The sequence below is a fragment of the Sylvia atricapilla genome, chromosome 1, assembly GCF_009819655.1.
Source record: "Sylvia atricapilla isolate bSylAtr1 chromosome 1, bSylAtr1.pri, whole genome shotgun sequence".
NCBI classification, from domain to species: Eukaryota; Metazoa; Chordata; class Aves; order Passeriformes; family Sylviidae; genus Sylvia; species Sylvia atricapilla.
In genome coordinates, this window is record NC_089140.1 from 147,080,777 (window position 1) to 147,105,845 (window position 25,069).

The 25,069-nt window shown below is 50.7% G+C and overlaps 2 protein-coding genes and 1 pseudogene across 2 annotated transcripts; 2 read left to right on the top strand and 1 right to left on the bottom strand.

Moving 5' to 3' along the window:
* Window positions 1-1,619: 1,619 nt before the first annotated feature.
* Window positions 1,620-2,142, top strand: LOC136360137 (NAD(P)(+)--arginine ADP-ribosyltransferase 1-like). The gene is given in 2 exon segments (XM_066317182.1): window positions 1,620-1,874; window positions 1,876-2,142. Coding segments are annotated over 2 exon segments (522 nt in total).
* A 7,105-nt stretch (window positions 2,143-9,247) lies between these two features.
* Window positions 9,248-11,044, top strand: LOC136373178 (erythroblast NAD(P)(+)--arginine ADP-ribosyltransferase-like). The gene is given in 3 exon segments (XM_066338138.1): window positions 9,248-9,762; window positions 9,764-9,987; window positions 10,618-11,044. Coding segments are annotated over 3 exon segments (825 nt in total). The 3' UTR covers window positions 10,704-11,044.
* On the bottom strand, window positions 10,779-15,669 carry LOC136360208 (NAD(P)(+)--arginine ADP-ribosyltransferase 2-like; annotated as a pseudogene).
* Window positions 15,670-25,069: the final 9,400 nt, after the last annotated feature.

The following is a 25,069-nucleotide window of genomic DNA, read 5'->3' on the forward strand; positions in this document are numbered from 1 at the left end:
AGGATGTAAAAGTATTTCCACATGACAATGAATGTGGTTCAAACCGGTGGAGAAAGAGTTAAGGGGAACTCCAGTGTGGGAGTTTCCTTTAATCTTATGAGAAGTTCTCTGAGTCAGAAGGAGCAGCACCTGCCAAAACTGAAAGTTTAAGAGGAGGTCCTGTGAGATATTGAGGCACTCTGTGAAAATACCCACTCAGATCCCTGTTTAGGAAATGTTCAGGACAAGAAGAGCATTTCCTGAGAGAGGCAGGGCCATGCAAATGTCATGGGTTAACACAACGTGGTTTTGAGTTGAAGAAGAAACAGTTTTTCTTTAAGCACCTGGTAATTTCGTATGGAAAGGACAGAGACCAGAGCCAATTTTTTAGATACTGACACCTCATATAACCACAGAGGAAGCTGTATGAGCCTTTGTGAACACACATCTAAGGCTGAGATGCAGCTGAGAAGTTCCTTTTTCCTCCATCCTCAGAAGAGGTAAGGTGGCAGCCCAGCTTCTGCCAGGGTCAGGCAGGGCCGGCCAGACCCAGCCCGGCCAAGCCTTTCCTGGTGGGTTTTGGGCAGGGGAAGGGGAGGAGAATATGTTCTGTCCCTACCCAGATGGGTTTCCAGCAGCTGTTAAAACATCCTGCCATCATCAAAACATCCCATTCTGGGAGTGGGATTGGAGTCTGGCTGGGGGGGGACAAGGGTGACCCTGGAGGACCCAGGCCTTGGGTCAGGATGCTGGGGGCAGGGAGTCACTGGGAGGGATACAAGCAACTGGGAGAGGGTTTGGGGTAATAGAAGCACTGTGAAACACCAGGAGGAGGGGGACACAGAACTTTGGGAGTGGGATTCAGTGCCAGGGAACACTGGGATTGCTCAGGGGGGGTCAGGAAGTGACCCAAAATCTAAGTGGGGTCCTGCGGGAGGGCTGAGAAGACACTGTGAGGAGGGACACAGGACTGTGGGAGTGGGATTGGGGTTCTTGGGGCCAGAGGGACACTGGGGGAGGGCCTCCAGAAGTGACCCCAGGATTTGGGATCAAGTTCCTGGACATGTCCAGGGGTCTCCTGGCTGGGGCTGCCCCCCCTTCCCCTGGCTGACCCACCCTCCCTACCCAGCCCTTCATCAAAGAAGCCTCCCCATGTCCCCCTGTTTCCCTCAGCATCCCCTGGGTCCCATCAGTGTCTCCTGGGCCCCCTCAGTCTTCCCTGGGGCCCCCTCAGTGTTCCCTGGGGCCCCTCAGTGTTCCCTCAGCATCCCCTGTTGTCCCCCAATGTCTTCCCTGTCTCACACACTGTGTCCTCTGTGTCCCTCTGTGTCCCCAGTGTCCCACACTGGTCCCCGTGGACTCTCTTCTCCATGGCTCCCCTGGCTCACACCCTGGCACTGCTGGCAATGGCTGTGGCCACGGTGGCCATCAAGGTGGTGCCCCTGGACATGGCCAAGAACTCCTTCGATGACCAGTACCTGGAATGTAGCAAAAACTTGTTGGAGAAATTCCAAGAACTCCAGGCCTCTGACTTTAGCAAGAATGAAGAGTTTTTTCAAGAAGTGGAAAAATGCCACCACTCAGTGGCAGAAGCAGGGGTCTGATCCATCCCTCTTACCCCAGACCAGGCCATCGCCCTCATGGCCTACACCATGAACACGATGACCCTGTACAAGGAGTTCAACAATGCCGTGCGTGAGGGGGGAAAATCCAGCCAGAAATACCGGAATGAATTCCACTTCAAATCCCTGCATTTCCTGGTGACCCGCGCCCTCCAGACACTGGGACACCCAAACAATTGTAAGAATGTGTTCCGGGGGGTGAAGAATTACCATTTCAATGTGAAGCAAAACGATGAAGTCCGCTTCGGGCAATTTGCATCAACATCGCTGAGCAAAAACGGTTGCTCAGGGTTATGGGCAGGACACGATGTTCAAGGTGTACACGTGCCATGGTGCAGACATCCAGAAATTCTCTTACAATAAAAGTGAGCAGGAGGTGCTGGTGCCACCCTTTGAGACCTTCAAGGTCACCGCTGTCAGTGAGGAAGGGAACATGATGCACATTGAGCTTCACTCCACCGGGACCTCCAGCAACTACAACTGCGAGTGGCTGAAAGGTGACACCATGGGGACAACCTGGGGGATTGGGGACACTCAGTGAGGATTGGGACAAAGACACAGTGCTGGGGACCACCCATGGCCCAGAGGGGACAGGGGCACCCTCTATGAATGGGAGACATTGCTGCATGCAAGGACAGGGACAGCAATTTCTGGGCACAGAGGATGGGACATGCAGTGCCAGTTGATGGGGACATCCAGTGCTGGGGACACCCACTGGGCTTGGAGGGACAAGGCCACCCATGTCTGGGCACAGGGGACAGGGGACCTTGTTATGGCCCACTCTGGCCTCTACCACCCTCAGGGCTCCCCTTTTCACCCCTTTCCCTCCTGCCATGGGTCATCCTGATGCCTCCTGACCCCCTTCACCCACGGGATCCTTGACTCCCCTCTTTATGTCTCCAGGTAGAAGCCTCTCCAGGAACTCCCTCCACCTCGGGGGGATTCTCCTCACCACTGTGGCCATGGCAGTGGTCATTCTCTGAGCCCGGAGGAACCACGGTCACTGTGGTCTTGGAGGCCACGGTGGCCACCATGACCAGGAATGTCACCAAGAACCTGCAGAGAATTGAGACCACCAAGGCTACCGAGGCCTATGTGACCATTATGGTCCTTCTGACCACTGTGACCGCTCTGGGCATTGGAATCACCATGGTCATCATGGCCATTGTGGCCACCATGACCCATGAGGCCCCTGTGACCACTGTGGCCACCATGGTCACTGTAACTACTGAGGCCACCATGGCCACCATGGTTGCTGAGGTGACCAAGGTCACAATAACATGGGGTCCATCCTGGGGAGGTGTCCTGGGGTGACTGTGCTGCCTCTGTATCCCCAATCATCTGTTCTCTGTGTGCTGTAGGTTGTGTTCTGTACATTTAAGGGTGGTTCTGGGGGTGAGCAGGGAAGAAGATGCGTGAAGTTTGGCTTGAAAAGTGTTCACAGTGACCAGGGAGAGGGTTTTTTTTTTTTTTCTTTTAGTTACTTTAGCGAGCTGGGACAAAGAGGCTTCCTGGACTGGGTTTTTTTTTTTCCTTTTTTTTTCTTGGGATTGTTTAAATCTGCTCTGGACTGAAAACCCAGTGAATGACTGGGATCTGGCATCCATGGCCCACCGGGGCCTGGACCTCGGCATTTTCCAGCACCAAAGAGACTGGGGTTCATAAAAGACTGAGAGAGAGCCGAGCTAACTTCTGATGGGAACTTCCTCAGTTTTGACATCTCCTTTCAAAGCAGCGAGAGGTTTTATTGTTTAATTTTAGTATTTTTTTTTATTTTATTTCTCATGGTAATGGGCATTTTGTTTGTTAAATAAATAGATTTTTCCACTTTTCTCTGAGGAAATTTTTTTTCCCAGACCACGTGGAGAGAGGGGCCATTGGGTTTGCTCCCCAGAGAACCCATTTGGAGGTTTCCGCCCAAATTTGCCCAAAACCAGGACAGAAAGCCTTCTGAGAGCTATCCAGGAGGGAGGATCACAAAGCCAGCAGGACCAGCGAGGGCAGGGCTGGAGCTGCCAAGACAGCCCAGGACAGCAAGGACAGCGGAGATTGGGCAGTGCCTGGGGCTGGTTGGGCACTTCCTGACAGAGGGGTTTGGGCTCTCAATGTCACGGCCACCTCCTAAGCTCCTTGGCTGCCTTGTCTGATGTATCCAAAAAATTATAATTTGCTCATCTGGACTGGAAAAACTTGATGCTTGCTTGCCTGTTGTATAAACGTTCGACAGAAATTTGATCCTTGCTGGCCTAGCCTATCAAAAAATTTAGCAAAATTTGCTGCTGGCTCACCTGAGGTATCTCCTACAGCCGTTTTTAACGCCTTTCCTGCGGGGTGCCTCATTTCCTAAAATAAAACAATTCCTGATGTTTTCATTAGTGGCAAGTTTAAGCTTTATTTTTCCAATCTCAGTTTTCAGAGAGGCACTGGAGAAATGTTTCTCCCTTTTTCCTCTGCACTCCCTTTCACTGCAGCCACTCACAAAGTACCTGGAGGGACTGGAGCATGTCCAGGGAAGGGATGGAGCTGGGGAAGGGTCTGGAGCACCAGAAGTGGCTGACGGTGCTGGAGGGGGAGCCTGCTCAGAGCAATTATAAAATAATAAATGATCAGTTTGGAGCCACTTCTAAAGTTCATGAGTTGAGGGAATGCAACAGAAAAAGTATTGGGAAGAAAAGGAGAAAATCAAACAGAAAGAAAAAGAATGAAAAAAAAATATACAGAAAAGAGGCACCACCACCCATCCATTAACGTAAAAAACCTGACGTTTTACCAGGAAACCCTTTTTTTCTTCAAATCCGTGGATTTTCCCTCTTCAGCCCTCACAGCTCCTGGACTCGCAGTGGTTGTGTTTTGGGAAGTGTCCACGGAGGGCAGCAGCGAGCAGGGTTAAACAGCGGCACTGCGCATGCGCCCGCCCCCTCAGCTGCAGTTCCGGCTGCAATCACCGGGCGGCAGCACGAGCTGCCGAGCGCCGCCCGCCCCATCCCAGCCCCGGGCGGAGCATCTCCCAATGGGATGATGGGTCATACAGGAGGTTCTTGATGGCCCATTAAAGACAGATAACTCCCAGACGGAGTTATCTATGAGTCATGCACTAAGCATTGATGGGCGATGAACTGAAGATGGTGATAGAATGCATCCTAAACGACAACCCAGGACAACAAGTTCTGCTCCACAGCTCTGCCCAGTGCCATGTCCAGCTCTGTCCAGTGCTGTAACCAGCTCTGTCCAGTGCCATGTCCAGCTCTGCATTCCTCAGGACAGCAGGGACATGGAGATTGTGCAGCAGTTCCAGCAGAGGCCGTGAGGATGACAAAGGGACGGGATCATCTTCTCTCACCAGGCAAGGCTGCAGGAGCTGTGGCTGTTCAGCCTCAAGAGGGAACACAGATGACAGGAGACCTCATCCCTGTGTATATGACGCCTTAGGATTTGGCTTTTATAGTTTTCAGATCTTGTACTGCTTTAGTGTGGATTTAGAACTCCACAGCCTGTCAGCTGCTGTTCTCCCATTTTATTCAGACAAACAATTCCTCTCCAGGGATGAAACTCAGGGACACTCATGGTCTGAGGCCCTGAAAGTATATATAAAAGTAAATTGGTCTGTTAGCAAATAGGGGGAATATGACTTCATTACCTAAAGCTGTAATGGAGGATTAACCCCTGATACATAAACAGACCAAGCCTATAACAAATTGAAAAACTCCTGACTGTTTTCCATCTTGGTTGTAGCTTCTTGGAGGCTTCTGCCTGGCCCAGGTGTGTCTATTGAAGGCTTGAATAAACCCCTGCTTTTATCTTGTAATCACGTCTAGCTTCTGTTCCGCAAAGCCACTCTAAGACATCCTATAATATACAACTTTATTGCACCTTCCCTGCACCTCAGCCAATGGGGAAGGAAGAGAGCAATGCGGCTGAGACTTTGAGATAAGATGAGGCTGCATCCTGTGAAACCTCAAGAGAGAAGTGCCCACAAGGCCATGGCTGGTGAAACTCTGTCCCTTTATTGAATGAAGTTTCAAATCTGCTGTGTGGACACTTGGCTCTCCATAGAGTGGCTTTTCACACCACAACGAAGGTGCTGGGTAGGGCTTAAAGGCTGACTTCAAGAATGATAAAAGAATGTAAAAGTATTTTCACAGGACAATGAATTTGGCTCAAACCCGTGGCGAAAGAGTTAAGGGGAACTCCAGTGTGGTTTTTGACAAATCTCTGAGTCAGAAGAAGCAGTGCCTGCCGAAACTGAAAGTTTGAGGGGAGGTCACCTGAGATATTGAGGCAGTCTGTGAAAAGAGCCACTCAAATCCCTGTTTAGGAAATGTCAGACAAGAAAAGCATTTCCTGAGAGATGCAGGGCCATGCAATTGTCATGGGTTAACATAAATCATTTTTTTGCTAAAGCAGAAACAGTTTTCTACATGCACCAGTAATTTTCTGTGGAAAGGACAGAGACCAATCAGAGGCCAATTTTTAGCTGCCGACACCTCATATAACCACAGAGGAAGCTGCATGTGCCTTTTGGAATAAACATCTACGGTTGAGACGCGGCTGAGAACTTCCTTTTTCTTCTGGCCACAGAAGAGGTAAGGTGGCAGCCCAGCTTCTGCCGGGGTCAGGCAGGGCCAGCCAGATCCAGCCCGGCCAAGCCTTTCCTGGGGGTTCTGGGCAGGGAGCGGGGAGGAGAATATGTTCTGTTGTAGCTTGGATGGGGTTTTCAGTGGCTGTTTAAAACATCCCACCGCTATGTTGTGGGGGCTGCTCCTCCTCTTCTGGTGACTCCCAGGCAGAGGAAAGGTTTTGGGGTAGAACCCACTGGGTGAGATCATGAGACCACAAAGCGGCTTCAGCAGCCAGAACCCCGAGATTCTGACCTAGCTTCGGTGCAGCCTGGCCTCACCATCTTCAGCCACTTCCTGGGGAAGAACTGTAGCACTGTGTCAGGATTATAAAATGCTGTTACCTTCTCGAAGCGCCTCCTTCTGAAGCCGCTCAGAGCGGGCCGTAGGAACAGCCATTTCAGGTCCATGCACACACACACCTCAGCAGAGGAAAGACAGGAAGGGTCTCCTGTATGATATTTCCCAGCCAAGTTTATTTCAGCATGCTGAAGGGATCTGGGGACAGAAGACCACGACCATGTGCTACTCAGGGTTAAATACGGGGTCAGTGGCCAAAGGTCTGAGGGCACAGGGAGGTACAAAGGGTGTGAGGGCTATGAACAGCTGGGGATGGGCAGGGGTAAGTGACCAATGAAGGAAGCAATCCAGGGTAGATTGCAGTAGTTTTGCAAGGCGCCATGAAGGAAGTTTTCTCTTTCAGCCAGGGCAGGGAACTCTTTGGTCAATCTTCCCAGGGCAAAGATGGAAGGTTCCCTGGGGGAGGTTTTAGGATTCCCACAAGATCGTTCTGTCTGCAGACCTGGGAGATGTTAACTCTTTTCATGCCAGATAAGACTTGTAAAAGCACTGGCCCTTGTCTGAGTGAGAAAGAAGTGATTGAGGTGTAAGGAGACACAGCATGAAATGGAGGTCAGTGAAGAGAGAGTAAAAGTCTTAGGTTGGAGGGAGATTGAGGAGTTGCCTACTTTGGGCTGGATTTCTCTTAGCAGCCCATGAGAATGGACTAAACTTTCCCCAGAACATTCAGAATGCTTTTAGGAGGATTCAGGTTGTAGTCAGAGCTGTGGACTGATATAACTGAGATTTAATAGAGAATTAGGAACAGAGGAAGATAAAGACCAAGCGATATGGAGCCCTTTGCTCCCAGGGAAAAAGAGATCTCTGTTTGTTGACAAGAAGATGATTTTGCAGACAGAGGAAGAGAATCTTTGTTTCATACTGGAAGAGCCAGCCTTAAGTGGTACCCTAAAAGAAGCAGATGTGGCCCATATGCAATCGTGGGAAAAAGGTGCTAATGGCAGGGGCCTCACAGTTTGCAGAGTTTCTGGGCTGCTGCAGATTTGTGACATGGGAGCCACCAGAGAACTGTTTTCTTGTGGGGATGTCTCCACGGGAGTTTCTAAGAGAAGCTGTTCTTTTTAAGAATGGATGAAATATTATTTTAAAGTGGTGAAATGGGCTGAAAATCCCAGGTTTTATCTCTTTATCTTATTAGAGGGAAAGGGAACAGTTGTGGGGGGAGGGGAAGTGCTGTGAAAGTTTCATTTTGATTCTCATTCTTTTCTGTTCATGTTTGTTAATGAATTCATGTTTACAAATTTATTATTTGGGCCTGCTTTGCTAACCTCCTAATCCTGTCTCACTGTAGGAAAAGGAGTAAATGATTTCAACAAACACTCAAACTACTACACTAAATTTGGCAAACAAAAATTGGTGAATGTGAAACCATTACAGCAAATTATTTCCCAGAGAAGTGCTGTGTTTGTATTAGATAGGAGGCCCACTTTAATGAATATTTGGTTCTTTTAGGATGGATAAATTCCCTGTGGCAAAGTCCCCCTGAGCTGCAAGACCAGGATATATCCGGTGTGAGTCTAAGCTGATCAAGAATTCCGGCTTTGTGATCCCTCCAGTTCTGTCTGGGAGTTCACTCCAGCTCATGTCGGTATAAGGGGCTGGGGGGACACTGGGGACACTTGAGGGGAACAGGGGACTGTGGGATTGGGATTGAGCTCCTGTGGGGGACCCCCACAGGACTGGGGTCATGGGAAAGAGGAGGGGAACACAAGATGGTGGGAATGGGATTGGGGTCATGAGGGGATGGGGAGACACCGGGGGTTAATGGATGGTGCCTGGATTTGGGTTGAGGTCATGGGATGACACCAAAGAAATTGGGGACTGGGAGTGGGATTGGCATCTGGGAATGGGTGGAGGGGGACACTGGGATTTGGGTCAGGGTCCTGGCGATGCTGAGGAGACTTGCAATCATGTGAGTAGGATTGGGGTTCTGAGGCAACCAGGTGGACATGGCACTGTGGGATTGGGGTCTCTGGCAGAGTGGGGACATTGGGGAGGCATTATTAACCCCAGGATTCCAGATCAGGGACACCAGGGATGTCCAGGGGTCTCCTGGCCAGGCGTGCCTCCCTTCCCCCTGGGCTGACCTCACTCCCCTCCTCAGTCACTCACTGAGGACCCGTCCCCATGTCCCCTCTGTGTCCCCTCTGTGTCCCACAGTGTCCCACTGTTGTGGTTTGAAAACAGACCAAGTAAGAGGCTCTAAGTCAGAATAAAATTTAATGAGAAGAAAAGAAAATAAAATAGAATAAAATAAAATAAATACAAAAAGAAAAACCAGTGACAGAGTCAGAATGCAACCTGATCAGGGTGATGGAAACAGTCCTAGACGAGGTGGTCTTCCTGAAACAGAAATCTTGTAGAAAGGTCTGGTAGCTCGGGTCCTCTGGGAATCCAGTGGGTGAGAGGCTAGCTTCTACTGTCCCAAATCCCAGCTTATATCCAGGTGAGAATGCTTGGCTCTTCCCCATGGGTGGAGCATCTCACGATGGGATGATGAGTCATGGAAGAGAGCCTTAATGGCCCATTAAAGAGAGAGATAACTCCTGGAGGGAGTTATCTCTGAGTCATGCAAAAGGCATTGATGGGCCATTAACTGAAGATGGTGATAGAATACATCCTAAACTACAACCCAGGACACCCACCCTGCTCCTGCTGCTCTCTCCCTGCATGGTCCCCCTGGCTCTCATCCTGGCACTGCTGGCAATGACTGTGGCCACCGTGGCCATTGAGGTGTTTCCCCTGGACATGTCCAAGGACACTTTTGATGACCAGTACCGCGGCTGTGGCCCTGCCATGATCGACGCATTGCTGGCCCTCAACCGCTCTGAGTTCCAGAAGAATCGCCTCTTTGCCCAGGTCTGGGTGAAGGCCAAGGCTGAGTGGCAGAGGAAGGAGTCCCCTCTGTCCCCTCTATCATCCCAAGACCAGGCCATCGCCATTGTGGCCTACACCATGCTGGACCTGCACAAGGAGTTCAACAATGCCGTGCACGTGGCCGGGCGCTCCCCCCAGGAATATCGGGACAACTTCCACTTCAAAACGTTTCATTTCCTGCTGACCCAGGCCCTGGCAACATTGAGGGAAACTCAGGGGCCGGAGTGTCGGGATGTGTTCCAGGGTGTGCACAGGTTCAAGGCAAAAAGTGGGGATACTGTCCGGTTTGGTAGATTCACTTCAACTGAGAAAAGAAACTGCCAAGTGCTTTGGGGGAAACATGGTATTCCAGGTGCACAGGTGCCACGGCGCAGACATCCATGAATTCTCCATGTATCCAGACGAGGAGGAGGTGCTGATCCCACCCTTCGAGATCTTCAAGGTCACAAATGTCACCAACGATGGGCGGACGTCATGGATCCATCTCCAATCCAATGGGACCTCCAGCAATTACAACTGTGAGTGGCTGAAAGGTGAGACCACAGGGCAATCTGGAGGGATGGGGACACCCACTGTGGCCATGGAGACACCAATGACAGGGCACAGGGGACACAACGACGCTTATTGGGAATGGGGGACAGGGACAGGGACACCCACTCTGAGTCGGGGGACAAGGACACCCACTACTGGGGACAAGGGCACGGACACCCAGTGGTTGAGACACCAAGTCTGCTCATTGTGAGCAGAGGGACAGGAACACCCATGAGAGGGCACAGGGATGGGGACCCACACATCTGGGAGGGGACAGGGACAGTCTTACCAGGAGAGGACAGGGAGAGGGAGAGGGAGGCCTCTGTTATGACCCTGTCCCTCCTTGCTAAAGGCTGAATGTGGGTGGGCTCGGACTCCCCATGGCACTCCCTGAAACCTGGCACCTCCATGGCACCCCCATTGCGTCCCCTGACCCTTGTCACCCGCTAAGCCCCACCATGACCCCCCTGACATCCCTGGGCCCTGCACCCCCCCATGCCCCACCATTACACCCTGTCACCTGTCACCTCATGGCGTCTATCTCCCCTGTAACCTGTCAACCCCCCATATTGGCTGTCCCTGACCCCCTCACTCACCCCACGGTCTCCCTGACACCCCTCTTTGTCTCCCAGGTGGGAGCATCCTCAGGACCCCCTTCCACCTTGGCAGATTCCTCCTGGCCACCACAGCGCTGGCAGTGGCCACTGGGAACCTCTGAGACACAAAGCCACCAATGTCACCGAGGTCAATGTGGTCACTGTGGCAATCACGGCCACCATGGCCACCAAGGTCACTACGGCCATGTTGGCCACCATGTTAAGCAAGACCACCTGGACCTCCAGAGAAATGAGGGCACAAAAGCCTCCAAGGCCACCAGTGCCATTGCAGACATCTTGGCAGCTGTTGCCACCATGAGGTCACTGGGGCCGCCACTGTTGTGGTGGCCGCTGTAGCCACCTCTGGCCACCATGGTCACTAGAATCACCAAGGCCACTCTGACCACCATCATCACCAAGACTCCTTGAGCCACAAGGCTACCACAGCCACTGTGACCACTGTGGCCACTAAGGCCACTGTACAAGCCATTCTAATAAAAAAAATCTAACAAAACAATTCCATTAAAGAATTCTTTCAAAAACAAGCAAAAAGAGACATTTCTTAAGCAGGGCTCGAGGTCACTGAAACGCGGTGGAAAGAACTCCACAACTAATAATAGTTGTTAGAGCAGTATGTGTTTATCGACGTCAAGATCCGTGGGGAATAATTTCACCACAGACACACATACCCACCAGGGAACTTGCCCCCCTTATTATTCCCTGAGGTCTTACATATGTGTGACATTCCACGGTCCCTCTTCATACATATTCATTCCCTGACACCGCCCATCCTTGCTTGGTATGGTAATTAACCCCCCGTCCTTCTGGGCATACTCAGTCTGTTGTTGTGGTGGTCTTCAGGCCATGGCGGTTGTCTCAGGTGTTCACCTCTTCGCTTTTATCTCTCCCATGTGTGCTTTGGCCCTCTTGGCACATTTTCAAGGGAACACACCATCTTAGAGTCTGTGTTCTTTTCTCTATCTGCGCCCTTAGCCCTGTTATTCTGCTGTTTAGGCTAGTTCTTCTTCTGATTATGCTGACAGTTCCCCACAGTTGTGGTGCTTAAAAATATGTAAAAGGGTGACAGACACAGCATTTGCTGTTCACTGAATGCCATCCCTTACATTCCAAAATACTACTTGGGATACATTCTAACAAACAGTATATCTTCTTTAATCTACTATAAGGGATCAGCTGGGATTTTTCAAATCTATGTCTCAGTCACTCCCCGCTTTTCTATAAATCTAGTAAATTCTTTTACTACTATGGGGGCTTCCAGTCTTTAGTCACTTATTCCAATAATTGAATTTTTAATATTATCCCATGAATTCTAGACAATGAGGTCAAAGCTGCTACCCGCTCCAGCATTCTCCAGTTCCATATAAGTATTGCAATAGACATTATTAAGCTTATCCCACTATTATCAGCAAAACAATGATGGGGTGACAAAGAGTGTTTAAGATTCCAGTTGCTGTTGGTGACCATCCAAAGAAAGCATCCCACAATTTGTGGCTTGTGTCCTTTTTTACCCTTTGCAGGACTCTACTTATTTCCTTTGTGTCATGTTGGATAGTTATTAATGTTTTCTGTCTATTATCTTGAATTTCTTTTTTTAATTTTCAGCAGGTCTTCATGTTTCAATAATTGTTTTACTAGGGTTGGGTTCGTTCTAATTGGTGTGGATAACAATTGGTGATAGTCCGTATAATTAGACCTGATCAATTTGTGGGATATTATCGGCACCAAATATGAACAGTCACACCCAACAACTCTAATGAAATTGCAGATACAAAAATTAGAATGGTCCTTAGCAGGCAGGGATATAGTGTTTCCATTTATCTCTAGAAATGTAGAAGCAGTTCTTGAGCACATATAACCATGGCCTATGTAAATTATTACAGTCTTTTGATCAATATTTGGGTGAATCTCAAAATGGCAAAGGTTTTAATGTGTCGAGATATATATCTTGAGCGTCGTGGTGCTCTCATATGTAAATCCTTGCTGTCCTCGAGTAATGCAAGATTTTAAATTTACAGTTTGCCACTTTTGGTTCACCATCTGGGCCCACAATCTATGTTCAATGGGATAAAGTACTGTGCAGTCTGAGGATATTGTGGCTGGAACTCCGAAGCCTAGTATTATTTCTTGTAACAATACCTTAGTTACCTCTCGGGCTTTTGCAGTCCTTGTGAGGAAGGCTTCTGGCCATCCGGAAATGGGATCTGTTAATACCGATAAACACGTGTACACTCCTTTTCTTGGCAATCCAGTAAAATCTATTTCCCACACGGATTTGGCAATTCCCAAGCTTCTGTGCCCTGGATTGCAATACGGCCACTACTTTGGGCAGCTGGGTGGTATCAAAGAGGGTATCAATATTTCTTATTTATATTCAATCCACCCTCGGGATCTAGAATGGTTTGGGATGGAGCAACATTAAAGCCCATCTGGGACCAGCCCTGTCATGGGCAGGGACATCTTCCCCTGGGCCAGGCTGCTCCAGGAACCCCCAACCTGGCCTTGGACATGGGCAGGGACCGGGCAGTCACAGCTTCTCTGGGCACCTTTTGCCATGTCCTGGGATGCTGAGCCAAAGTCCTGGGGTCATTCCTGGGCTCTCCTCAGACCCCCAAACCTGGACTTGGACACGGGCAGGGACCGGGTAGTCACAGCTTCTCTGGGCACCTTTTGCCAAAGCCTCACCACCCTCACAGGGAAGAATTATATTGGAAAGATGAGTGGTGATGTTTTGATAAACAACTCAGTGGATTGAGGTCTTTAGGAGAAATGGTTGTCAATGTCTTGCAAAATGGGCCTTGATGGCTCCACAGACATGAAATTTATCGCAGAACCCTCGTGGTTTGACCAGAAAGTTTGAACTCCTAGACTTTAAGTGATAAGAGAAATGGGTCCCCACGAAGTCTCTTTCATAACCCAGACAGCCTGAACCTAGGAACTTCAGGAGGAAAATGACCAGTTGAATGGCGATATGGGGTACGTGGTTTGGGAAGGCTACACGTTCCCAGCAGCCCCATTCAGCGCATGAGGAAAGGAAGAGGACAACGTGTGGCTGAGAGTTTGGGATAAAAGGAGGAGTTTGGGACACAGGCAGGGACCAGCCAGCCACAGCTTTTCTTGCCAACCTGTGCCATGGCCCCAACACCCTCACAGGGAAGGATTTTATTGGAAAGATGGGTGGTGACATTATTGAAAAACAGCTCAGTGAGTTTGAGTCTTTAGGAGAAATGGTTGTCGATGTCTGCAAAATGGGTCTTGATGACTCCAGAGACATGAAGTTTGTCACAGAATCCTCGTGGTTTGACCAGAAAGTTTGAGCTTCTGAACATTGTTAATAGGAGAAAAGCATTCCCACAAAGTCTCTTTCATAACCCAGAGAGCCTGAAATTGAGAACTTTAGGGGAAAATGACCAATTCAAGGGTGATATGGGGTAGGTGATTTGAGAAGGCGGCACCTTCCAGCAGCCCCATTCAACTCATTAGGAAAGGAAGAGGGCGACGTGCAGCCAAGAGTTTGGGATTAAAGGAGGCTGCATCCACTGAAACATCAAGTGAGAGAAACCCCACGGGGTATGGCTGTGGACACCCTGTGTCTTTATTCAGATGAAGTTTCCAGGCTGCTTTGTAGACACTTGGCTTTTCATAGCCTGGCTTTTCCCCACACGCTGAAGGTGCTGCATAGGGCTTAAAAATTTATCAGCAAAATTGATATAAGGGTGTAAAAGCGTTTACAGAGGACAATAAAAGCAGCTTGAACCAGTGGAAAGAGAAAAAGAAAACTCCAGCGCGGTTTTTGACAAGTTCTGTAACACAAGAATGAGCAGCTCCTGCCCAAAAGTTTGAGTTGAGGTCATCTGAGTTATTGGGACACAGAGCGAAAATGACCCCCAGAAACTCCCTTTTTATGATTCTCCAGGACAATAAAAATGATTTCCTGAATCAGGCAGAGCCTTGCCAATTATTTATGGCAAAACCGTATTAGCTAAGAAGCCCACAATAAAGATATGTATAATTAAGATGGATAGATTCCCCATGAACCCTCCCTGACCACCAACTCACCCCCTGCAGCCCTGGCCACCCCAAACCCTCCCCCTGCCCATGTCCACCATCTCTCCTGTCACTTCTAACTCCATGTTATACCCCTGTCTGATTCTCTTGCTCCCCCCATGGCCTTCCTGACCCCCCTGATCCCCATCCCCCAAGGTCCTCTGTCCACCTGAACCCTCCTCATGGCCCCCCCTGTACCCCTGAAACCCCTGACCCCTCCCTGACCTCCCTCAACTCCCTCCCTCTCTTGTACCACTCACTCCCCCCTCTTTTCCCCAGCAGCCACTCGCAGTTGTATTTACTGAAGGTCCCTGTGGAGTGGAGCTGGATCAATGTGGTCCACCCATCCCAGAGGACATCGGTGACCTCAAAGGTCTCGAAAGGTGGTATCAGCACCTCCTCCTCCCATGGATAGTAGGAGACTGATGGATGTCCACACCATGGCATGTGTGAACCTGGAAAATGGTGGCTTCCCCAAATTGCAGAGCAGTCTCTCTGCTCAGTGACGTCGACGTGAATTGACCGAACCGCACCCTCTGGCCTTGCCATGCATTGAAATGATGTCATGCAGGCCCCGGAACACAAGGTGACACTGCCCGTTCTGAGTCTCCCTCAGTGTCACCAGGGCCTGGGTCAGCAGGAAATGAAATGTTTTGAAGTGAAGTTGTCCCGGTATCTCTGGTGGGAGCGCCCAGCAACGCGCACGGCAGCGTTGAACTGCTGGTACACGTTTGACATCGTATAGGCCATGAGGGCGATGGCTTGCTCTGGGGACGCCAGAGGGGACACAGGGGACCCCCGCCTCTGCCACTCAGCCTTGGCCTTCGTCCAGACCCGGGCAAAGTGAGGATTCTTCTGGAACTCAGAATGGATGAGGCCCGGCAACGCCGCAGTCATGGCAGGACCACAGCCCCGGTACTGGTCATCAAAGGAGTCCTGAGCCATGTCCAGGTGAATGATCTTGATAGCTGCAGTGGCCACAGCCATTGCCAACAGAGCCAGGATGTGAGCCAGGGGGGCCATGGCAGGGAGAGACCACCAGGGAGCAGTGTGGGACACTGGGGGACAAAGAGGGGATACTGAGGGCACCCGAGGGTACATGAGAAGGGCTCCTCTGTGGAGGACTGCAGGAGAGGAATGAGCCTGAGCTCAGGGAAGGGGGACAGCCCTGGCTAGAAGAGCCCTGGACATATCCTGGGATGCTGATCCCAACTCCTGGGGTCATCCCTGGACTCCCCACTGTCCCTCAGACCTACAGGACAACAATCTCAGTCCCATGGTCGCATGTCCTCAATCCTTAATGTCTTCTGGCCCGCCCATGACCTTGATTCTAATTCTGGGCTCACTCCTTGTCCCCCAGCAGTGCCCTCCATGACCCCAATCCCTCTCTCACAGTGCCCCCTCGGCCCTCACTTCTGTGTCCCCCACCCCAGTGTCATCCCTGTGCCCACCAGCCCCATAACCCCACACCCAGTCCCGTGTCCATTCCCCCGTGGGTGTCAGCCCAAACCCTCCAGAGTTCCCCCAGTTCAAACCCGGGGATCAATCTCTGACCTCCCCAGTGACCCCTCAGTGCCCCACCCACCCCAAGTCCCAATCCCAGTCCTATGTTTACCCTTCCAGTGTCCCCCAGTACTCCCCAGAATCTCAATCCGGTTCCCAGATCTCTGCAGCCCTCTGGTGATCCCAGGCCCCTCAGGAACCTCACCCAAACTCCTAAAGCCACTCCATCATCCCCAACCCAGTGTCCCCCAGGGTCCTCTCTCAGACCCAAATTCAATTCCAGTCCCATCACCGTTTCGATGCCACCCAAAGACCACAACCCAAATCCAGGAGTCACTCCCAGCTCCCACAAGGCCTCTTTGGAGCCCCCATGGCCCCACTCTGCAATCCCAGTCCCATGAACCCCCCAAGTGTCCCCAGTGTTCCCCCAGCCCCTGATACCGAAATGGGCCGGAATGAACTCCCGGACAGAGCTGGAGGGATCGCCAAGCCGGAATTCTTGATGAGCTCAGACTCACAGCAGATCTCTCCTGGTCCTGCAGCTCAGGGGGACTGTGCTACAGAGTATTTATACATCATATTTATAAATATTCATTAGAGTGGGCTTCATAGCTATTACAGATACATCGCTTTCTCTGGAAATAATTTGCATGGCCCTGCCCCTTTTTGGATGTCTTTTTCTGGTACTGCAGTGTCATCCAGTGGGGTTTCTGGGTGTGGTTTCACTCGGCATCACTTGGGGTGGGCCTGACCTGGTTATTGGAAGATAACATCCACCCACCCACCCTTTTATTGTGGGCTTTTAGATAAGCAGCCAATTTTCAATCTGCCCAACTCTATCCAGGCCTCACCTCTGGCAGTGAAATTCACCAGCCAAGAATCCCCCCGGCAGGTGGTCTCCCAGGCACTCCCCAAGGAGATCATCCCCAGGCTCGGGGTGCCCACAGGGATGTCATCTGATAGGGGACCCCATTTGGTGTGTGAGGTGTGACAGCAACTGAGTGAGCAGTGGGGAGTGGGGCTGTTGGGCATTGGGGGGACATGGGACAGTGGGTTTGGGGTCTTGGGAGGTAAGAAATAAGAGAGAGAACAGAAAGTTTCAGTTCACATGAAGGTGCTGGGTTGGGATTAAATACTCCCTGGCAAAAAGAAAAATGGGGTTTAAAAGTTCGGATGCTCGGTAAATTGGCTGGAATCCATGGAGAAAGAGATAAAGGGAACTGCAGTGAGCTTTTTTTGCAAGTTCCGGACCACAGAAGTTGCAGTGACGCACAAAGCAGAAGTTCCAGGAAAGGTCATCTGGGATATTGGGACACCCAGTGAAAACCACACCCAGAAACCCCTCTGGGTGACCCTGCAGTACCAGAAAAAGACACCCAAAAAGGAGCAGAGCTATGCAAATTATTTCCAGAGAGAGTGATCCCATTTTTTTAATTTATTTATTGTATTTATTTAATTACAATAGTTTGTGTATTCATGTTTTTAAATCATAGAATGTAAGGGAAATGTACAATATGCAGTAAATACAAATTATTTGGAAATTTTGTTTATTCATTAGATCTGGTTCTTCATTTATGGATTCTTAATTACTCCTATACTCCTTCTTTTTTCTCAACACAACTTAAAATTCGAAGTAATTCTTCTTCTTCTTCTTCTTCTTCTTCTTCTTCTTCTTCTTCTTCTTCTTCTTCTTATGCATATTTAAGTTCAAATTCCTATTGTAAAATCCTATTGTATGCCTATTCCTCTTCTACTTCTATATCTTGAAGTCTTACTCCTCTCTCCTTCTTCTTCTTCTTCTTCTTCTACTTCTAAGCAGTTTTAAAATTCCTATTCTTATTACTATACTTCTATGAATTTCTAAAAAAATTTTTTGTCTTCTTCTGCTTCTTCTTCCTCTTCTTTCTGTCCTTCTTAGTCTCCTTCATCTTCGTCATCATTTTATTCTTTGTCTTTACCATTATTTTGTCGTCATCTTCATCGTTGTTGTCTTGGTCTTTATCCTTGTCTTCCTCATCTCCATCATCCTCATCTTCGTCGTGGTCATCTTTTGAGTATTCATTGTCTTCTTCATCTTCTTTGTTTTCTTCAGCATCTTCTTCCTCTTCTTCATTGTCTTTATCTTCATCTTCCTCTTCCTGTTTGTGTCCCAACTCCCAGGAGTTTTGGCAGCGCCGTGTGAGCCGCGGTCCTGCAGGGAGGGAGGCTCTGGGAGCAATCCCTGCTCTGGGTGCCCTGACTGTCACTACTCGGGCCGTGGCCTCAGGCAGGGACACCGGAACAGCCCCTGCAGCGCCCGCAGCGCCCGCCTGAAGCGGGAAGGACGTTTCCTGGGGGCAGCCGGCTGCCCGCGGAGGGCCTGGGCTCCCAGCTGGGCAGGCCGGGGGCTGGGGGGGCTGTGCGGGGCAGGCAACGGGCTCCCTTCCCATTGGCCTCGGACTGCTGCTTCCCTTTCTGCAGCAATCCATTGCCCCAGGGCCCCCCGTGCCTCCTGACGCTGCCTCAGGGCCTGGAGCTCCAGCACAGCCCTGCTCAGGGTCCCGCTGGTCACGCTGCCCATGTACAGCTGAGCCTGGCTGCTGGCCGGGGTATTGAACACGGCCGGCAGCGGGCTCGGTGTCCCTGGTGACGTCCTCTCCTCACTGAGGACAGAGGGAGCTGCTGCCTTTTTGTCCACCAGAGTCAGAGGCTCAGGGGGCTGCTCCTCCTCAGCAGCGCTGGTTGGGGTCACAGCTGCCAGCTCGGTGCCTGCAGGACTCCACAGGGCAGGAGAGGAGCGGGTCAGGGCACAGACTGACTCTGCTCTCACCTCTGCGCCCACACGCCTGCGACAGCTGGGTCCCTCCAGGGGGTCCTCGTCATCCACCAAACCCAACGGTTTATGCCACATGTTGTCCTGGATGGCGACTTCCTTTTGGGACACCTCTTCAGCTCCACGGTGCTTCCCTTTGGAAAGCACCTTGTCCTTGTCATTGGACACAAGGGATGACATGGCAGCCAACAGCTTCTGCCATTGGTTCCCCACCTTGTCCTGGCAGCGTTTCACTTGGGACAGTCTTTGGTGTCTGAGGGCTGTGTTCTCCTCCTCCTCCTCCTCCTCCTCCACACCATAATGGTGGGGGAAATGAGCTTCCAGCCATTCCTGCACCTTCTGGTGCCTTGACAATTGCTGCAGATCTGGCAGTTCAGGGGAGGAGCTGGAATCGCTCTCCATGCCACCGAGAAGGGCTGTCCTTGTCAGCTCTTCATTCTCATCTTTATCCCAAAGGGAGAGCTCTTCATCCTCAGGTTCTTCCCAGTGGAAAAGCTGTTTGTCATCCTCTTTATCACAAGGGGACATCTCTTCAACATCGCAGCCTTCCCCAGACTCCAGCTCTGCATCATCTTTGATGTCTTCTGGGCAAAGCTCCTGATCCTCACTGTTATCCCCTTGGGACAGCTCTGGGACACTGACGCTCTCTCCTTGGGATGGCGCTTTCTCCTGCTTCTCTTCCCTTGGGGACAGCTCTTTGTCATCTTTGCTGTCCCCTGGGGAGAGCTGATTGTCATCTTCCCTTGGGGACAGCTCCTTGTCAATGCTGTTTACCCCTGGGAAGAGCTTGATGGCCTGTCCCAGTTCCGACAGCTCCCAGTCACTGGAGCTGTCCTCTGCACCGGCCTCGATGGCTTCTTCCACTTCGGACAGCTGCTCAACTCTTGGGCTGCCCATTGCTATGACCATGATGGCCTCTGCCACTGGGGACAGCTCCTCTTCCCTCGTGCTGTCCCCTGAAGTGACTCTGATGTCCTCTTCCACTTCCGACAGCTCCTCAACTCTTGGGCTGTGTCCTGCAATGGCCATGATGGCCTCCTGCAGTGGAGACATCTCCTCTTCACATGTGCTGTCACCTGGAATGACCTCAAGGGCCTCTTCTACTGAAGACAGCTCCTCGTCACTTGGGCTGTCCCCTGCCACCACCTCCACGTCCTCTTCCAATGACGATAGCTCATCGTAACTAGGGCTGTCCCCTGGAATGACCTCAAGGTCCTCTTCCACTGAGGACAGCTCCTTGTCACTTCTGCTGTTCCCTGCAATGACCTTGATATCCTCTGGAACTGGGGACAGCTCCTGGCCACTCCTGCTGTCCCCTGAAGGGACCTCAATGGCCTCTTCTACAGGGGACATCTCTGGCTCCGTGTTGCTGTCACCCAGAGCGAGTTCGATGGCTTCGTCTATTTGGGACAGCTCCTCATCACTCGTGCTGTCCACTGAATTGAGGTCAATGTCATCTTCCAGTGGAGGCAGCTCCTGGCCACTCCTGCTGTCCCCTGAAGAGACCTCAATGGCCTCTTCTACAGGGGACATCTCTGGCTCTGTGTTGCTGTCACCCAGAGCGAGTTCGATGGCTTCGTCTATTTGGGACAGCTCCTCATCACTCGTGCTGTCCACTGAATTGAGGTCAATGTCATCTTCCAGTGGGAGCAGCTCCTGGCCACTCCTGCTGTCCCCTGAAGAGACCTCAATGGCCTCTTCTACAGGCGACATCTCTGGCTCCATGTTGCTGTCACCCAGAGCGAGTTCGATGGCTTCGTCTATTTGGGACAGCTCCTCATCACTCGTGCTGTCCACTGAATTGAGGTCAATGTCATCTTCTACTGGGGACAGCTCCTGGTCACTCCTGCTGTCCCTTCCAAAGAGCTCGATGTCATCATCCTCTTTCTGCAGCGCCACATCCCTGAGGCTGTGCCCCACAGCACGAGCCCCTGAGGGGGTGGGTGGCACAGGCAGAAGCTGCCGGGTTGGGGACACACGGGCTGTGCCCTCCTGGGCCACCCTGAGCCGGGGCAGGAGCACCCTGGGCACGGGGCTGTAGGGCTGCCCAGGACAGGGGCTGCAGGGCTGTGGCCCCTTCTCCCCTGTGCTGCCCAGCTCTGTGCCCCGGCTCTGAGTGTCCCTGGGGCTCACCAGGCTGGGCAGTGCTGTCAGCCACGGCCGCTTTGGCACTGGTGGCAGCAGTGGCAGCCTGTCCCCACGGAGGGACAGGGCCTGTCTCCGGCTGCCCTGCTGTGCTGCCTGTGGCTGTCCAAGCTGCACCTGTGGGAGTCTGACATGTTCAAGGCTTTTGGGTCCCACCTTTGGCTGCCTGAGCTGCACTGGTGGCAGCTTGAGGGTCATCCCTGAAGAGCAGGAGCAGGTGGAGGAGGCGTGGGACGGAGACGGCTCCTTTTGCAGGGCAAAGATCCTGGCCCTGCCTGTCCACTGGCCTCTCCCTCCTGCTTCATCACTCCTCCTTGGCCTCCTCCGCAGGCTCAGCAGTGGCATCTGCGCGGGCTGGGAGTTGAGGTTCTTCTTGTCCATGTTCATCGTGTCAACAATTTCCGTCTTCTGCTACCGCAGACGGATCCAGGGAGCTGCTACCTGCTCAGAGCGTGGCTCTCCTGGAACTGGGCTCCCCAGGGCTCTGTGTCCCTTAGATACCCTCTGAGCCAGGGTGGGGCTCCCTGATGTCACAATGTTCTCTGGCCACCACTATGTCCCGCATCACAAAGGGCCCCGACACTGAGCGCCCCTGTCACAAAGGGCCACCCCCGGCTCCCCAGCCCCAGCGGAGCAGGCAGGAGCTGGCACGGAGCAGCACCCGCACTTGTGGCCTGGTGGCCCCTGCTGTGCCCAGAGCCCTGAGGGGCTTTGGCCACGCTCCCACACGGCAGCCCCAGCCCCACGCTGCACAGCCCTGGGTTTGCAGGCTGCGCTGCCCAGGCCACGAGGAATTGGCCACACGGACGTGCCAGGGACTCGTGGGCAGGGGCTCCAGGAGTCGCGGGAGGCCGGGGACCAGGGCTGTCCCTCAGGGCTCTGCCCGGCCCCGGGGCTCCTCACTGCCCTCAGCAATGACACCCAGGGCCACCGAGCACAGCCTGGGCGCCTTTGCCAGGGACGGGAAGCTGAGCGGGGCAGGGCTGTAGCCCAGGTTTCGTGCCTGAGATGTTTTTGTTTTCTGAAATTCTTTGCCTAGGGAGTCTTCTGTAAACAAAATTACAGTTACAAAAACGTTTCTCTTGGCTACAGAGGGCCACCACGCAAGGTCGGGGCCATCCACAGGTATCTGCACAAGCTGCACAAGTGGCACCCCGGGAGCCCCATGTGCTTCCATAAGGCCAGGGGCCGGCTGCTGCACCCGGCTCAGGGCAGTGCCCAAGGAACCGACTCCCGCAGCTCTCCCTGGGCCTCTATGGCACACCACGGGCACAGAGCCCGGGCCCAGGGCTCCGGCCCTGCTGCCACCAGGGCACTGCCGAGGGCTCCCCACCTGCCAGGCCATTGCTGAGGGAGTGGTGCCACCATCACTGTCACCCTCAGGGGCAACACAAACACAGAGCACAAAGACACACGGCGCTCCACACTGTGTCCGTGCCCTTCCAAATGCATCGCGACAGTGGCCCCAAGGGCTGGGCTCAGCTGGGGCAGCATTGCCACAGACACAAGACAGGTGGCATTGAAACTAGTTTTCTCTCCCAGATAGAATGAAAATCTCATTTATTTCTCCCAAAGAGGCTGAACCCTGTTTCTCTGGTGTCCCAGTGCACACAAGCAGTCCCGATACCTCTCCAGGGGGTTCTGCTCTCTCAGGAGGATGTAGGTCCCTGGATCCCTCTGCGGCAGAGGACGACAGTGATGGATCAGGACAAGGCAAACCCCAATTCCTGGCCACTCAGGTCCTTGCCCCACTCTCTGAGACCCCAAGCTCTCAGGGTGCACTGAGAGGAGACAGCAGCAGGGTCAGTGCTGGAAGTACAAGAGAGCAAGGAGGAGGACTCAGATGAAAAGATGAAATGGTGTCAATTGCAGGATGACCTAGAGCCTTTCCTGATGAGAGAGTGAGAATTGGGGTCCCCCAGTGTCCCCCTTGTCCACCTCCCATATCCCAATTTCACTCCCAGTCCCATGAGATCCCCGGTGGCCCCCCAGGACCCTGATCCCATCTCATGTGCCCTCCAGTGTCCCAAAGTATCCCACAGTACCCTACTGCCACTCCCACAGCCCTGGGCCCCTAATTGCTGCCCCCAGACCACCCCTGGACCACAATCACAGTCCAGTGACTCTCCCAATGCCCTCCAGACCCAGTCCATTATACTCTACAGGGAGTTGTTCTTGCTTAAGGCATAAAGCCTTTGCACTGTCAGTTTATTGCCTGAATGCAATTTTTAGTCTCAAGATTTGATTGGTTTCGGGCTTTCATCATTTCTGAAGTGTAATTTTTAACTAGAAGAGCCATTTTCCTTCAGCAAATCAACCCATGCAATTTTGAACAGAAGTAAGGGTTTGAGGGTTCCATGCTCTGGGTGTCCAGTGGAGCTTAATAAACTCTTGAGGTTTGCAGTCAAAAATAATAAGTTCTTCATTGGATAAAAGATATGTAAAATTGCCATATTTGTTGTAAATCTGTGTGTGTCTTATTGTCCTTAATAATAACTAAATGTTTCTGCAGTTCCATGGCTGGGAAAAAGTTTTTCTTCAATTTGCCTAATGAAGCAAATTGAAAAAAAGAGCTTCTTGTAAAGAGGATATCCAGACTGCATGTGAAATAACACAAGAAATTGAAGGAATGATTAAATATAAGTCCTCATTTGCTCACATTCCTACTGGTAACTTTTATGAACACTTGACTTATCAATAGTTTCGTTTCTCATCTAATTTTCCCATTGTCTCTTCCATCTCTAATCTCTGTGAAAGAGGAACAGGTGGGAAAGAGGAGCAGAATTGTTTAGGATTTTTTAATCCTAAAGATTAAGAACAAGAGTGAAACTAAAGGTAGTTCAAATTTTTTTTCATATGAATATTTGTCTTCACTTTGGAATTGCTTTTAATAATCTAAATCTGAATCTCCATTCCAGCCATTCAATGTCTGCTCATCTTTAATGTATCACAAGAAAGTCACAGTCCTGACTGTTGAATGAACTTACAATAAAAAAAAATATTTTTAAGGAGTTAGCTAGATTTTCAGCATTTGGAGGAAGTTTTTGCCTAATTTGAGAAGTCCTATATTATATATCTAGTATAAGAACTTAATGATACTTGCCTCTTAGGCTAAGAATCTGACTTCCATAAAGGTTGAATAGAATTGCAAAAAATACTCTAAAAGCAGACATCAAGCTTTTCTTACACGTCACCTACCACACCTGCAGAAGGTGACCTTATGTAGTTTCCATTTTGCCTGTATAAAAATGCAAATCAGACTCATCAAAAATTATACAGGAAAAGAAGAGCAAAGATTATCTAGCATAGAGGAAGAGCAGCTCACTGAGTCCTCACTATAAATTACATTGCATAAGAAAAAAAAAACCACAAAAAACAACAAACAAACAAACAAAACAAAATGAAAGAATGCTCTATACTCTTTTTCTGAATCCAAAGATAAGTAATTGTTTCTTCAAAAGGTGATGCCCTACGGAAAGATGAAGTAGAATTTTGGGGCTTTTTGGGGGGAGAAGTTGTTTTTGTTTTGTTTTGTTTTGTTTTGTTTTGGGAGGTTGGGTTTTTTTGGTTTGTTTTATTGTTGTTGTTGCTGTTGTTTTGGGGTTTTGTGTGGGTTTTTTTGGTGTTTTTTTTTTTTTTTTTGTTTTGTTTTGCTTTGGGTTTTTTTTTTTGGTGGGTTTTTTTTTGTTGTTGTTTTGGTTTGGGTTTTTGTTTGTTTTGTTTTGTTTTTTGCTATTACAGTGTCTTTCAGCCTTACATTTATCCCAATAGTAAAGTTTGTCATTCATTGATATGACTCCAAATTTCAATCCCTTGCAGGCCTCTTACTAATAATGTGAAAGCTGATAAATTAATGAAGTAAAGACAGTAAATATTTTTACATGATTATGGAAAAATGGGAGAAATGCTAAGGATTTGTTATTCTTGTTGTGATGTGCATATTTTAACTACAGAGATAGAAGG